This window comes from Theropithecus gelada, chromosome 8 (assembly GCF_003255815.1).
Source record: "Theropithecus gelada isolate Dixy chromosome 8, Tgel_1.0, whole genome shotgun sequence".
Lineage (NCBI taxonomy): Eukaryota > Metazoa > Chordata > Mammalia > Primates > Cercopithecidae > Theropithecus > Theropithecus gelada.
This window is the reverse complement of record NC_037676.1, coordinates 83201224-83216727: the sequence shown is the minus strand read 5'-3', so window position 1 is coordinate 83216727 and position 15504 is coordinate 83201224. Positions and strand designations below refer to the sequence as shown.

Here is a 15504-nt window from a genome sequence, read left to right as displayed (position 1 = left end):
GAATAAATAAATGCAGGCGAATATAAAGACATTCTATTTCATTAGTTCCACTGACCTTAAACCTTCTCAGAGAACAGTGGGTGAGGGAGATGAGAGAAGGCAGTGAGGGGCGGGGGCAGATGATGAGTTGCATTTTTGCAAAAGCTATATAAGAATTGTTATATACCGTTCTGAATTTTTAAAAAATGAACCCAAATGAGCGTGTATTTATTTGCTATGGAGTACTTGAAATCTTTATTTGAAGACATTAAGAATCCATCCAGGCCAGGCGCAGTGGCACACTGTAATCCCAGCACTTTGGGAGGCTGAGGCAGGAGGATTGCTTGAGCCCAGGAGTCCGAGACCAGTCTAGGCAACATGGTGAGACTTTGTCTCTATAAAAAATAAAAATATTAGCCAGGAATAGTGGTGCATTCCTGTAGACCCTGCAGTAGGGGACAGCAGGGTGGTTCGGGAGATGATTGCTTGAGCCCAGGGAGGTCAAGGCTGCAGTGATCCATGATTGTGCCACTGCACTCTGGGCAACAGAGCAAGACCCTGTTTGAAGGGGTGGGGGGGGGAAGAACAAGAAGAATAGAAGAATCCACCCCAAACATACCAAGACAAGACATCCGTTGCTTCAAACACTGGGCCAGGCAGCTGTATGTTCCCGCTTTCATTTTCAGGTAAGAAAAATAAAGGCCTAGACCATGGAGGGGACTTGCCCAGAGTCCAATTTCAAGTCCAGTCCGGGGCTCTCCTCAGCATCCAGCACATGCTTCCGACTTTGCGCAAAGGTCTCGCTCCTGACAGGGACCAAATTACAGATTCTCCCAGTTTACCCAAGAATTACTCTCCAAATGCCCTGGTCTCTTTGCAGCATGCAGCTCTCTGCCCCCATGTCGCCACCTCTGAAGGACTGACTGATTCCCTCGGCTGGTACCAGTGCCTGCTCCTGCCATGGGGCCCATGGGGAGCCTGCTGGGCAGTGGACAGATGCAGATCACCCTGTGGGGAAGTCTGGCCACTGTCGCCATTTTCTTCGTCATCACCTTCCTCATTTTCCTGTGCTCTAGTTGTGACAGGTGAGAACCAGAGTGTATGTACCGGTGCCTTAAACTAATACATCCCCTGTACCCAGAAGAGTTTCTGTGAAAAACCTGTTAGGAATGGAATCCCGCCACAGAGCTGTCCCAGAAACTTGTGCATTAGCTTTAACTCGCTTCTGTCCGCTGCAGAGCATCTCGGGACATTCTTTATTCACTGAAGGAAAACCCATATTTGGTTTTGCTGGGGAGCAACTAGAAGAACCCTTATATTTTAAACTTCCCAGAACGAAAGTCTTGCTGTTCTTTCTATTTTAAACTTCCCAGAATGAAAGTCTTGCAGTTCTTTCGAGCACACCCTTGATCAAAATGGATTTTGTCTTTTTTCATCTGTGGGCGTTTTGAAATCTTGTGTGATGCGCATCTTTTTGCCACCACCCCGCGGAAGTCACAGAATGTTTGCTGCTACGTGGTTTCAGAGGGATTGTTTATGATTAAAAATGTGTAGTGTAGACCTTCAGTTTCTCAAGAAACACATTATTTTCCCAGGAGAGGAACATGCTGTATGTGAAATAATCATCAGTGTCCTTCTTTTAGAGTTATACTTTTCTCTCTCTCCTCTGTCTCATGTAAAATGTCAGTACCCCCGCCCCCCCCAAGAGAAATCTTTGCCCAGAGAGAAGTTCTTTCTAACCAGAAGTGATTTTCAGGACATTCTGGAACTGTTACAAAGCACATAACCTTCTGATGGGCTAGATGCCACCAGACGCCCATGTAGACCAGCTGACCGTCAGCCAGCTCTGTCCAAACTCTCCCTCCACCACGGAAGCAACTCCAGGAGCGTCACTTAAAATTCTGAAATGGCTTCCTACCCTATAATCTGTCAGGAGGAGAAAAGCCAAGACTCTGTGAACCCAGCTAGCCTCCTAATCCCTGCCCAGCCTGGACCCAGACCTCTGTGGCTGGGACAGAGACTGAATGATTGGGAAGATGAAGAAAGGCCACAGGGGCCGGACTTCCCTGGGCCTGGACGGGCCTGCTTCTGTAGTTACTCATGCTCCCACTAGGTGTCACCCTTGTCTTATAGAGAACGTGGATGGGCCGGCCGCGTATTTTCTACAACTGATGGCTTTCTTTAGACTGTCCCGAGTAAAAACAAATTCTATTTTTACTTGACAGACTTTCCCATAGACTGGAAGTACATATGACTCATCCTGAGAGCATGTACCCTTCCTGGCACGCCAAAATTTGTATTTTCTTTATTTTCTCCATCCCACTGCAGTGTGTGACTTTGCAGAGACTCTAAGTGAGATAATTGTCCACATTTTCTCAAAAAAAAAAAAAAGTATAACTTACTCTGCTACTTTAGGTATAAACAATTTCTACACAGGCCCGGGCCTTGGTCCTCTCCTTGTGAATTGTATGTTTTTTTCCCAGAAGAAGGGGTGCCAACGGAGGGGACAGTTCCTAGTTGAGGCTTGACCTCCTCTTACCCAGCACCTGCTAACGGGCCATGAAGTCAGTGTCTGGTTTTGTCTTTGTTGACAAAATAAACATGGTTCTTAAAACAAGAGAGATTTAAAAGCTGATAAGAATTGGGATAGGAAAGGGTAGTGTGTGCTTGATTTTAGGGGGGCACATTTGACATTACAACATTTCACTTTTCATTTCAGGGAAAAGAAGCCGCGACAGCACGGTGGGGACCATGAGAACCTGATGAACGTGGTGAGCCCGCGTGCGTCGTCCGCCTGTCTGCCTGTCTGCCTGTCCGCCTGTCCACCTGTCTGCGCGTGCTCCAGAACATCAGCTACTTATCTCAGTGTGCTCCCACGTGCCCCCAGCCTGAGTAGAACCCACGGGGAGAGCTAAGCCTAAGTTAAACCGTGGCCTCCTCCACCACACACCCTCTTTCTGTAGGTTTGTGGCCGCCATGGCTGGAGGCCTGTGAGTTCCCCCGCGTTCCCTGGGAGAGCTTCTGAAATGGATACAGTAGTGCTGCTGCCGGAATGATCCTTAGATGGCTCCCACCTACTGCAGGGATGGGAGATTTTTGCCTCTGTTAATTTGCTAGAGCTGTCATAACAAAGGACCACAAACTGGGTGGCTTAAATAACAAGTTTGTTTCTCAGTTCTGGAGGCCAGAAGTCCAAAAATTAAGGTGTTGGCAGGATTGGTTGCTTCTGAGGGAAAGTCTGTTCTAGGCCTCTCCTGGCTGCTGGTGGTTTGCAGCCAAACCCTGGGTGTGACTTGGTTTGTAGAGGCATCCCCCCAATCTCTGCCTTGATCTTCCTATGGCGACCTCCCTCTGTGTTTCACATCACCTCCCATCTGTGCATGGCTGGCTGTGTCCAAGTTTCCCCATTTTACCAAGACACCAGGCATATTGAACTAGGGCCCACCCGACTCTAGCACGACCTCATGTTAACTGGCTTCATCTGCAATGACCCTGTTTCCAAATGTTTGTTCCAAATGCACCTGTTTCCAAATTCTCAGGTGCTGGGGGTTAGGACTTGGACATGAATTTTGGAGAGACACAGTTCAACCCATAACAACAGGTCATGAAGCTGGAGGGAGCCTGGGACCCACAGCACCCTAGGTATAGCCTGGCCTTGCTGGTGTTTTCCCAGCCCTCAGTATCTTACAGGTCCTGATGATCCTGAGGCCCCCGGGGATCCACCCTGGCGAGGAACAGCCTGAGAGTGTCCAGGTCCTTCCTTGTCCTCTCTGACCCAGGCCCGTGCTTTTGAACAGCCACTGCGGAGGGGCCCATCCTCACATTAGCAAGGCAGAGTTCAGAGTCTGCCCTGAGTCCCGTGGCAGTGCCACAACAAAAGGTGCTTCTTGTTCAGGACATCATTTCTCAAGGTCAAGCAAAAACTCGTTGCGGGGAGAGGGGTGCAAACAAGGAAGCATGGATGAGCCAAGGTCTGGTGTAAAACCCGCAGCCAGCAGACGTTTGCAGAGATGACCAGAGGCCATCTCCAGTCTAGGCTTCCTGACCTGCCAATTCTTGGGACTCCTCTGGCCCAAGCAGGCAGGAAGTTGTCAGGACTCCCGGTTCCTCCTGGGACCCCCAGGATTTTCCTTCCCTCCCTTCTGCATCCACACACCCACCTCACCCTTTGCCGCTTTCCTGGGCCCTCATCACCACTCTTCCCTTTACTCTTTTTCTCGCCCTGTCGCCATCTCTGGTTGTCCACATTGTCCCCACTTCTCATCTGTTCCCAGCGCCTCTGCTCTGCCTGGTGATCGCTGCTGCGGTGGCCTCAGCAGGGAGGGCGGGAGGGATGGAGGGAACGCCCCACTGTCACTTCTTCCCATGCAGACTCCAGGACCCTGCCTTTCCTCACTCCACCATTCTCCTGGTGCCAGTTGGGAGGTGAGGAGGGGCTGGGGAAGGGCTCGCACCGCTATTCCTCACTTCCTTCTAGAGCAGGGCTTCTTCCGCGGTGTGGCCTGGACCGCTGCCAGCAGCAGCAGCACCTGGGAGCTCCTTAGAAATGTGAATTCTCCTGGGGGTAGGGCCCAGTGAAAGGCTAACAAGCACCCCAGGCAATCCTGTTGGATGCTCAAGTGTGAGAGCCCCTGGCCTAGAGCTTGGGTTCCTGCTGTCCTACTCAAGGTCGGCAGCAGCCCGGGTGAGATAGGAAGAGAGTGGCAGGTGAATAAAAGGAATAAGCTGACTTCCATCCCCATGCCTTCTTCCTCATCCACCGTATAATTCATTATTGCCCCAACCCATAGCCTCATGTATATGGATGTGAATGTCTGTGAGAAAGTGCGAGCACACACAGGAACACATGCTTACCCGGGCACTGGCACCCATGTACACACGCTCGCCCACCCAGCTCTCTTTAAGAGCTTTTCAGCTCCTAGATCTTACACAACTTGCGGATGCTTCATCTCATAGAAGCAAAGATTAGGAATAGTAGTTAGAGTCTAGATTATGGTAACTTCAGCTGTGATCAATTATGCTGTTATGGGCCCACCTGGGAACCTTCCTCCCCCACACCAATGCCTGCCCATTTATAACAACATTTCTGGGATATTAGCACCTGCATTGCAAACTCCTGGCAACGTAACACAGTGACCCATCTCACTGGGGGCTCATCAGACGTGAATGAACTGCATTGGATTGAAACAGCTGACTCCCAATACACTTTTGGATCATGGCACGGCATGAACTATCTGCTGTCTATTATTAGCTTCCAATCAAGAGTCAGAGAATTTGTGAGGCCAACTAGCAAAGGTTCCTGTGCTGTTTACATCACAGCTTTCCTTGTAGAATCCTGGAGCACGAGGTAGCCTCTTGGAAGATGTAGGCTATGAAAAGGACAGGGAGAAAATCACATTTGCAGTGATTCAGGCTGCAACCTGAGACAAGTTGGGTATTTAAAGAAATACATGAACACCAACTTGCTTTCTGACTACTCTTAGCTATAGCCGAGCCTGGCATATTGTTCTGGGTAACATCTACACATTCTATCCCTGCAGAAAACCAACTGTTGATGCCATTCTTCCCTCCAAATGTCCTAGGTTTATTTGTAAGAATAAGAAAGATTTGCAGAGCTGGGCACAGTGGCTCACGCCGGTAATCCCAGCACTTTGGGAGGCTGGGGTGGGCACATCAGTTGAGTCCAGGAGTTCGAGACCAGCCTGAGCAACATAGCAAGATCCCATCTCTTAAAATTTGTTTCAAATTAACCAGATGTAGTGGCGCGTACCTGTAGTCCCACCTGTTCCAGACGCTGAGGCAGGAGGATCTCTTGGGCCCAGGAGTTTGAGGCTTCAGTGAGCTATAATCGCTACTGCACTCCAGCCTGGGCAACAAGCTGAGACCTCATCAGAAAAAAAAAAAAAAAAAAAAAAAAAAAAAGTTTGCAGAGCTAATTTTCAGCGTATTATTGTTTCTGTGAACCTAGCAGCCAGAGGCTTGGCTGGTTCTAAAATGGTCTCAGAAATCAATAGCATTATCTATCTCTAACCAGATTTACGTCTGTTCCCTTCACATGACAAAGGGTGATGCCTTTCCCCGTTTCTCATGGCATGGCACACCTTTACCAATAATAATGATTTACAGCACCTGTGTTGGAAGCATGTCTTTTTTGACCAGTCCCCTTCCTGCCTTGAGCTAAGGGAACTGATACCTCACAACCTGCCTATAGCCCTGTATAGGTCACCTGGCAGGAAGCTCTGCACATGGCTTTGGAAGATTCCCAGTGCCCCTAAGATGCTGGGACAACACTAATAGAACTTTCCACAGTGCTGGAAGTGTTCCGTATCTCCCATTTGATATGGTATCTACTGGCCACATGTGGCTATTGAGCGCTTGAAATGTGACTAGTCAACAAGGAACTCAGTTTACTTTATTTTACTTAATTTAAATCTAAAAACAGTAGCTCCCCTCAATCTGTAGTTTTGATTTCTGCAGTTTCAGTTACCCACAGTCAACCACAATCCAAAAATAGGTGAGAACCATACAAGATATTCTGAGACAGAGAGAGAAAGAGCACATTCACATATCTTTCATTGTAATATATTCTAGTTATTCTGTTTTATTATCAGTGGTTATTGTTTAATCTCACAGTTATTGTTTTATTATCAGTGGTTATTGTTAAATTACTGTACTTATAAATTAAACATCATCATAGGTATAATGTATATGGATAGGAAAAGATGTAGTCTGTGTAGGGCTCAGTACTACCCATGGTTTTAGGCATCCACTGGGGGTCTTGAAATGTATCCTCTGTGGATAAGGGGGGACTAATGTAGGAGATTCTGTTTTCTGTTTCTGCTGTTTTGATTTTTTGAAAAAGCCATGGATCTTCTCCTCTGCGCTACCATCCAGATTTTTAGCAATGTGATGCATTTGTGTTTTTGTTTTTGTTTTTGTTTTTTCAGCCTTCAGACAAGGAGATGTTCAGCCGTTCAGTTACTAGCTTGGCAACAGACGCTCCTGCCAGCAGTGAGCAGAATGGGGCACTCACCAATGGGGACAGTAAGTTCTTCAAAAATACCAGCTTTCCACAGAGGCCTCACCACCTTTAGAAGTCCTAGGTCTCAAAATATGTAGCTCAAAAAGTAGGAAATGTGTTATTGCTCACTTTTAGTATTACTAGCAGTTTTAGCAAAACACCTCATTTGGATGAATACTACTACTTATTAATCCACTTCTGTGTGCCAGGCATTGTTCTAAGACTGGTGCACGTACTAATTCATTTATTCTTTTAGAATATTTTAGTAAATTTACATGTACTAATTCATTTACCCCACGAGATTACTGTTAATAATATCACTGCTCTGTAAGATGGTTATTACTACTATTCACAATTTAAAGGTGACAAATCTGGGCACATTGCTGCTGTAACAATATAACCACAAACCTCATAAATAACAATTTAAACCTTAAAATAACAAATAACAAACCTTAAAATAACGAAATTTATTGACTTGCAATTCTGAGGTCAGAAGTCTGAAATGGGTCTCACTGGACTAAAATCAGGGCATCCATAGGCCTGTGGTCCTTCCTGAAGCCTCAAGGAGAATCCATTGGCCTCTCCCTCATTCTTCACATCGCTCTCTGACCCCTCTACCTCCCTATTCACTTACAGGGATCCCTGTGATTACATTGGGCCCACCTGGATAATCCAGGCTTGCCTCTCATCCCAGTCATCTAATTAACAGCCTTAATTCCACCTGTAACCCTAATCCTTCCATACCCTCCACAAAACATAACACATTCACAGGTTCCAGGAATTAGGAGGCAGACATTTTTCAGGGTCGTTCTGCCTCCCACAGAGATGTTGCTAATTTGGCTGATATCGCAGAGCCAGCGGGCTAAGGATCTGTAATTGGAAGCAGGCAGTCTGAGCCCTGGGCACACACAGCCACTCTGCCTGACCTGCACATCATGCATTGTATGCTCTTGCTGATGGAAGGAGCAGCGAGGTTTCCTTCCTGCTTTCGAGTTTACACCATGCTTTCACCTGAGGTAGGAGGGCGTCCTGTTACCCCTGTTTACCGATAAACTGTGGGGTAATCGGGACACCGGTGCCTGTTCTCTGTCCACATGATATAGACAACTAGAACCAGAGAGCAAAAGTTCACCCCTCCGTGATGATCAGGGATTTAGAACACACAGGGGTGTTGGTAAGTTCAGAAGGACTGGGGGATCCATTGTCATTTTTTCACACACCCCTTGGAGACACTATTTCTAATTCCCCCAGAGTGAGACACTAATGGAATAACTTGCTTACTTTGTGTCCACATCCTAAGGACAAGGCTTTCTGTTTCGTTGAACGATGTGTCTGTAGCACCGTGCACCATCCCTGGCGCATGGCAGGCACTCACAACACGGTTGACAAAGGGACAGCTGAACAGCTTCACACAATAGCATCTCTGTGGCTGGCCAAGAATTTCATATTTGTTTTTTTCTAATTTGAGGTAGGAATGTTGGTGGCAGTGAGATGGAAGCAAGGTATGAGGTGCCAGTCCCTTTGTGCTAATGGCTGAAGGGTGCATGTTTGCCCTGTGGTTTCCATTATATCTGCCAAACAAAAGTGACCTGTGTGAAAGGAGGTGGCTACCAATAATTCCCTCCACACAGGCAGGCGCCAGTGGGGCTGGGGAGTGTGGTCACTGCACATGCTGCCTTTCTGGTGTCCAGCCTCCCAGAGTTCGGCTGCATCAAACTGGTCATCTTCTGGTCACATTGGACAATCTGCCTATAAGAGTCTCATTGGAGTGACATTAAGGGAAGTAATTGTGAACTATACTTATAGCCAAGATAACTTATTAAATCTTGTATTGGGAAAGATATAATGAACAGCTTTATTTTAAACTGTATTTGAAGTAGGGTACCAACTGACAGTCAGAGCAACTATAATTTGCGCCTGAGACTTAAATAAAAAGCACGCATCTTGATTTAACCTAACTTTGTATTACCTGATTCTTGGTAATGATTATTGAAAGAGTTGCCTTTCTCCACTTTTAATGTGTGTGCTGCTTTAGTTCTTTCAGAGGACAGTACTCTGACCTGCATGCAGCATTACGAGGAAGTCCAGACATCGGCTTCGGATCTGCTAGATTCCCAGGACAGCACGGGGAAGCCAAAATGTCATCAGAGTCGGGAGCTGCCCAGAATCCCTCCCGAGAGTGCAGTGGACACCATGCTCACAGTGAGAAGTGCGGACGGGGACCCAGGCCCGGGGATGGAAGGGCCCTATGAAGTGCTCAAGGACAGCTCCTCCCAAGAAAACATGGTGGAGGACTGCTTGTACGAAACTGTGAAAGAGATCAAGGAGGTGGCTGCAGCTGCACACCTGGAGAAAGGCCACACTGGCAAGGCAAAGTCTACTTCCGCCTCCAAAGAGCTCCCAGGGCCCCAGACTGAAGGCAAAGCTGAGTTTGCCGAATATGCCTCGGTGGACAGAAACAAAAAGTGTCGCCAAAGTGTTAATGTAGAGAGTATCCTTGGAAATTCGTGTGATCTAGAAGAGGAGGCCCCACCACCTGTCCCTGTTAAGCTTCTGGACGAGAATGAAAACCTTCAGGAGAAGGAAGCGGGAGAGGCAGAAGAGAGTGCCACAGACAGGACCAGTGAAACTAACAAGGTGGGCGCTGGCGTTTTGTTTTGCCTTTGTGGGCTCCTGTCCTGGTTAGGAATCTAGCTGGCCCTGGAGCTGTTCTGGGAAATATCTGCAAACACTTCCCAGTTTGTGGAATGATGAGAGCTGTTATCATGTAAGCTGTGTTTGGCTTTTTCCCCCTCCAAGTAATAAAATACCAAAAACTTACATTTATCAAATATTTCTCTCAGCACCTTACTTGGATATTTTCACATTGTTTCCATCATGTCTAATTAGGGCCAAATCTTGTTTGCTTCATTTTGAAGTCCAGGAATTAAATAGAGAAACTGGACTCTTTGCCCACACATTTTACCTATTCTGCTTGTTGGCTGCCTCAGCAGCATGGTGACCTTTACCCTTCCAGGATCCCCAAAAATCAGCATGCATAGCAACAGGCACCATGGGAACCAACTCACAGGTGCCCCTGGTTATATCTGATTGTACAAACCTTCAGATAAACCAACAGATCTTATTTTGTGACCATTTCTAAACTATAACCTATACTTCCTCAATTTAGATATTCAACAAAGCTCTAAAATGCATTAGCAATCCACAGCCTTCTGTATATGTCTGATAACTTGATATCTGAGCCACGGTGAAGTTCACATCCCTAGTTGTCAAAATCTCTTTGGGATTTAACTAGGCCCATCTGCTTCAGGCAACTAATAACTAATTTCTGTGTTCTACATAGAAAAAGAGCAAGGTTCTCTCTTCTATTCAGATTTTAGTAGGAAGGACAAGTAGCAGGTTAGCCAGTCACTAGTAGCCTTGAAAACCTTCTGTAGTTCATGGCCAGAGGCGACCCCTCACTCAGTCCAAATTAGACCAAGAAAGTCATTCTTTGTGCTGTTCTCTGAATGCATTTCAACCTTTCGTATTATCCATGAAATCAGCTGTTGACAGCACCAATAGAAGGGTTTATGAACATGTTCATAAAATGCAAAAATGCAGTCCAATTTTTTGCCCTTCATAGAACCAAAGACCATAAACCTGATGTAAAGTTCATAACGCCTAAACCAGATAAAGCTTTTTGCTTACGAGCATTGGAAAGATAAGAGGATGAGTTGTCTAACCATCGCTAGTAAACGGTTCTCCAGATTTCACATTAAAAACTGGAAATACTCATCTGGAAATGAAATTATCCTTCCACAATATAGTAAAAATGAGTAATCCATCATCTTTATATAAACAACCCTGATTTTAAGTGAACTGAGAATTTGAAGTATTTAATATTCATTTATTTAACAAAAGATCTTAATGAGCACTGCTGTGTGCCACAGTCTTCTATGTGCTGGAAACAAAACGTGTACGTGAACAAAATCCCTGCCCTGTGGAACTCACATCTTAGTGGGAAGAGACAGACATAAAGTTTAAAGTTTGTAAGAGAAAAAAAGAGAACTGAACAAGGGGGACTGAGAAAACAGGTGGGGAGTACAGTTTTGGATAGAGTGGTCAGGGTCTGCCCAGCTATGAAGGTGACATTTGAGGTAAAGGAGCTAAGGGAGTGAGGTTTGTGCTTTTGTGGAAAGAGCACATGAAGCAGAGGGGATGCCCAGTGTGAGGCCCCTGAGGTTAGAGCTTGCAGCTGGCTTTTTAAGGGAGAGGAGGGGACTGCTGTGGCTGGAGAGGGAAGAACAAGGACAGCAGTGAGGAGAAAGAGAACCAGAGCTCGATCCTGGATGGCCTTGGCTTATAGTCTGAACACTAATAATGTCACTAGAGTCACGAGCAGCAGAATGGCACAACCCATCCTTTCAAAAAAGGATCCCTCTGACTCCAGTTTTGAAATAGACTATAAAGGGTAGAAGTGAGGAGACCAATTGGGTGGCGACTCTAATAAACCAGATTAGAAATGGCAGTGGCCTGAATCAGGGCAGAGGCAGCAGAGGTGATGAGAAAAGCTAAGCCAGAACCAAGAGATTTGCTGATGGATCCTAAGCGTAGTAAGATAAAGAAGAGAGAGTGATGAGTATGAGGCTGGGCCCAACACGCAGGGAAGAAGATATAGGCAGAGCAGGTTGAGGCGGAGATCCAGCATTCAGGACTGGATATGTTTAGCTTGAGATACTGATTGGACTTCCAAGTAGAGCTTATCAGATGGTAGCTGGATTGATGAGCCGGGTAAAGAGGAAAGGCCGGGGCTGGATTTGCTGATGTGGGAGTCATCCACAGAATGTGGTTTTAAAAGTCATGAGATTGGATGAGGTCACAGGATAGGTGAGTGTAAATAGAGGCTGGCAGAGCTCCAAGAATAGAGATCTGGAAAAGGAACCAGTAGAAGAGACCAAAGTAGGAAACAAAAACAGGAAAGTTGTGGAGTCCTGGAAGCCAGTGAAGAACATGTCCAGGGAGGAAGGAGTGGCGGGCCTCTCTGCCGAGTGCAGCGAGTAGGTCAGGGAAGATGAGTCTCATTGGTGCCCTTGACAAGAGCAGTCTCTGTGGAATGGTAGAGGCAGAAACGTGACTGAAATGGATTAGAAAGAGAATAGGAAGAGAAGAATGGTTTGGTTGACTTTTTAGACAACTCTTTAAAAGATTTTGCTATAAAAAAGTGAGACAGGCTGGGCGCAGTGACTCATGCCTGTAATCTTAACACTTTGGGAGGCCGAGGTGGGTGGATCACTTGAAACCAGGTGTTTGAGACCAGCCTGGGCAATGTAGCAGAACCCCATCTCTACAAAAAATACAAAAATTCACTGGGCATGGTGGTGTGCACTTGTAGTCCCAGCTACTTGGGAGGCTGCAGTAGGAGAATGGCTTGAGCCTGGGAGGTCAAGGCTGCAGTGAGCCAAGATCACGCCACTGCATCCCAACCTGGATGACAGAGTGAGACACTGTCAAAAAAAAAAAAGGAAGTGAGATAATGAGTAGGTAGAATTTCAGAGGACTGGGTTTGTTTTGTTTTTAGAATGAGAGAAACAATAGCATGTTTGCATGTGGCTGGGAATGATCCTACACTGGGAGAATTCCTGGCTCTGTACTCACACATAGGTATGTGGGGATAGGGTCTAGTGTGTAGGAAAGAGGGGATCGCCTGAAGGCAGAACATGGAAAATCCATTTGACAGGGAGGAAAGAAAATAGATTAATGCAGAGGCTGAGGGTGGAGGTAAGAGTTCATACAAATTTCTTCTGATTCCTTCAGTTTTCTTAGCCAACTAGGAAGCAAGATCATCTGCTCAGAGTGAAGACAGGTGAGGAGGTGTTGGAAGTCTAGGGAGAAGAGGAGAAGCTGCAAAGTAGACTGTGAGTTGAGCAGAGACTGGGTGTATTGGGGAAGCATCAGATGATACGGAGCTGCTTTAAGGACTCACTAGAGGGTTGAGTTCACATATGATTGGCAGTTGACTACGGAGCTTAAGCTTAGTAAAGCAGTACAGGACACCAAGGAGAAGGGCAGACGTTGAAAGCATGAATGGGTCCCAATGGTGTTGAAGGAGCATTGGAACTGGGTTACAGAAGGAGTGAGCTTTGACCACGAGCACTGGTCTGAAAGGGGTTGCAAGGAGCTGGGCTGGTGGAGAGGCTGTGGTTTAGAAAGGCCCGGGTGCAACCATGAGGGTGCTGAGGTCAGGGGTGGACATGGAGAGGGGACACAGAGCACAAGATCAGTGGGAGCAGGGGAAGTCAAGGAACTGAAAGGCAGGATTTAGGATACATGTTTGTTGAGGTCACCAAAAATTAAGACAAGGGATGTGTTAGAGAATCAGTAAACCAAGAGCCAAAATCATTGAGAAATCAGGCAGGAGGCAAAACACAAAATGTGAGTCATTTTCTCCATTAGCTTTGAAGTTTCCAAATGACTTAAGGATCTTTCTGATAACACCAGCAAACTGTAGAATATAAAATTCAGGCATTTGATAAAGAAACAGCATGTTTTTAAGTATTAATCCTCCATGGATGACCGATGCTTCAGTGACAATTAGGAATTCGAACAGTAGTCTAAATAATTCTTTTGGCTTCTTTGTACCTACAGATTCAAATACAAAATTAGGGGAAATTTCTCTAAGAATAATACTACTAGATATCCCTGAACATCGTACATGTAATAGATTGCATAAGTGTTTGTTTCTCTTCCTATAATTTCTTCCTGGTTCCATAAAAATCATTTGAAAACATTTCTAGACAGATATGAGGAAACATGTGCAAAAGAAAGGTTAGATTGTTAACATCAAACTACTTTCCTTGGCTTGTGTTTGTTCTGACAGAGATTTAGCTCATTGTCATACAAGTCTCGGGAAGAAGACCCCACTCTCACGGAAGAAGAGGTAAGTTTTGTTTCTTTTTAAAAAGAGAAAACTCCTGTATTAAAGAATAGAGCTTCTCCCCTTGAATACATGCACTGTAATGTTACCTTTGAAAGAGCTGAAATATTCTCCTATGCCTATGTTTGAGATCAAGACTTGGGATGTTGGTTTTATAATGGCTCAGAGAGACTGACGGGCAGACCAGACAAGAAGGATGACAGGACAAGCAGTCAGCTTAGGAAAAGAAACTGAGCAGGAAAGCAGGGTCAGGAAAAATAGAGAGGGCAGGGGAGAAGAGTAGAAGAAAAACATTCCAGCATGGGAGCAGTCAGCAGTCAGGAAGACCACATCAGAAGGAAATGAATCATGGGTTGGAAAATTCAGGAAATTAGAACAGGTGGATGTAGGGAATTTGCTCCCTCCTGGGAGACAGAAAGAGGAGGTCTCCGTGTGGAAATGTGGATGCTGAGAGCAGATTAACTTCAGTAAGTACAGTTCCAGGCTGGAGCAAGGGTCAGACATAGCAGCCAACAAGAGCAAATCGCATATTCCCAAGCACCAGGGTGCCAAATTCACGGGTTAGATTTTCAATGAAAGATTAAAATAGTTAAAGCCAGTATTATATATACATATATACATATGAAATATATATATGTGTATACACACACACACATATATATATATAAAATGTCGAGCTATGCTCAGAGAGCTAAATACCTTTTGATCTAACTGCATATAACTTCTATCTGGAATTCCTAGCAGAGCAAATTGTGTACACGTACAAGAGCAAAGTACATATGCAGGTACATCACTTCCTATAGGACTCTGAGTAAAACATTAGAATATGGAGATAGACTCCCACATTGAATGTTTAAGGAGCAGAAGTGCTTTCCCTAGGTGATATTGCCCACCCTCTTCCATGTTTCTACCTCCAGAATGGACCAGCCATCTGTCTGTCTGGTTGCACAGACCAAAACCTAGGGGTCATCTTGATACTTCCCTTTTCCTCACTGTCCTCCAACACAGTCAATTGCCAAGACCCATCAGTTGCACCTCCAAACTGTTTTCCTTGTGTACCCACCTTCCTCAAGCCCACTGCGGCCGCCCCTCCCTAGGCCAGAGCAGTCCCCTCCTGCTGGTCCCTGGCAGCTCCTTGGCCTCCCTCCACTCTGTTTTCTACTCTGCAGCCAAAGTGATCCCATTTGGGACAAGAAGATAAAATATATAGGAGTTCTGGAAATTACAGGCTATGTAAAATTGTAAATTGCTTCTTATCTTACAATTGAAACAGGACCTAGTTAAACTGATGAATTTTTAACATGACATAACTATGACTCACAGACATTCATTTTAGGACAAAGAGGAAAAATAAATATAAAAGGGTTTTTTTGTATTTATGTAATTTAATGTTAAGCAGTCCAGACTGAAGCTGAGATCTGAGCTTTAAGTTCTGTTATCCCAATTTAACAGAGTGTTGTGGAAAGGATTGATTAGAAAAAGAAGAGAAATGGGGAAAAGGAAGAGAGTAACTTATGAGAATATAGCAACAATTTAGACTGAGGAATAATGATGAAAGTTTTAAAGAGAAAAATTGAGAAGCTAAATA

General features: G+C 45.5%; 1 protein-coding gene across 1 annotated transcript in view; it reads left to right on the top strand.

Annotated features, from left to right (window-relative positions):
- The window catches only part of PAG1 (phosphoprotein membrane anchor with glycosphingolipid microdomains 1), a 141171-nt gene that overhangs the window by 114571 nt on the left and 11096 nt on the right, over positions 1-15504 (top strand). Inside the window, exons 4-8 of the mRNA XM_025394579.1 lie at positions 860-1064; positions 2699-2750; positions 6927-7023; positions 9036-9637; positions 13860-13919. Coding sequence (XP_025250364.1) covers positions 940-1064; positions 2699-2750; positions 6927-7023; positions 9036-9637; positions 13860-13919 — 936 coding nt within the window. The 5' untranslated portion in view covers positions 860-939. The remainder of the gene's footprint in view (positions 1-859; positions 1065-2698; positions 2751-6926; positions 7024-9035; positions 9638-13859; positions 13920-15504) is intronic.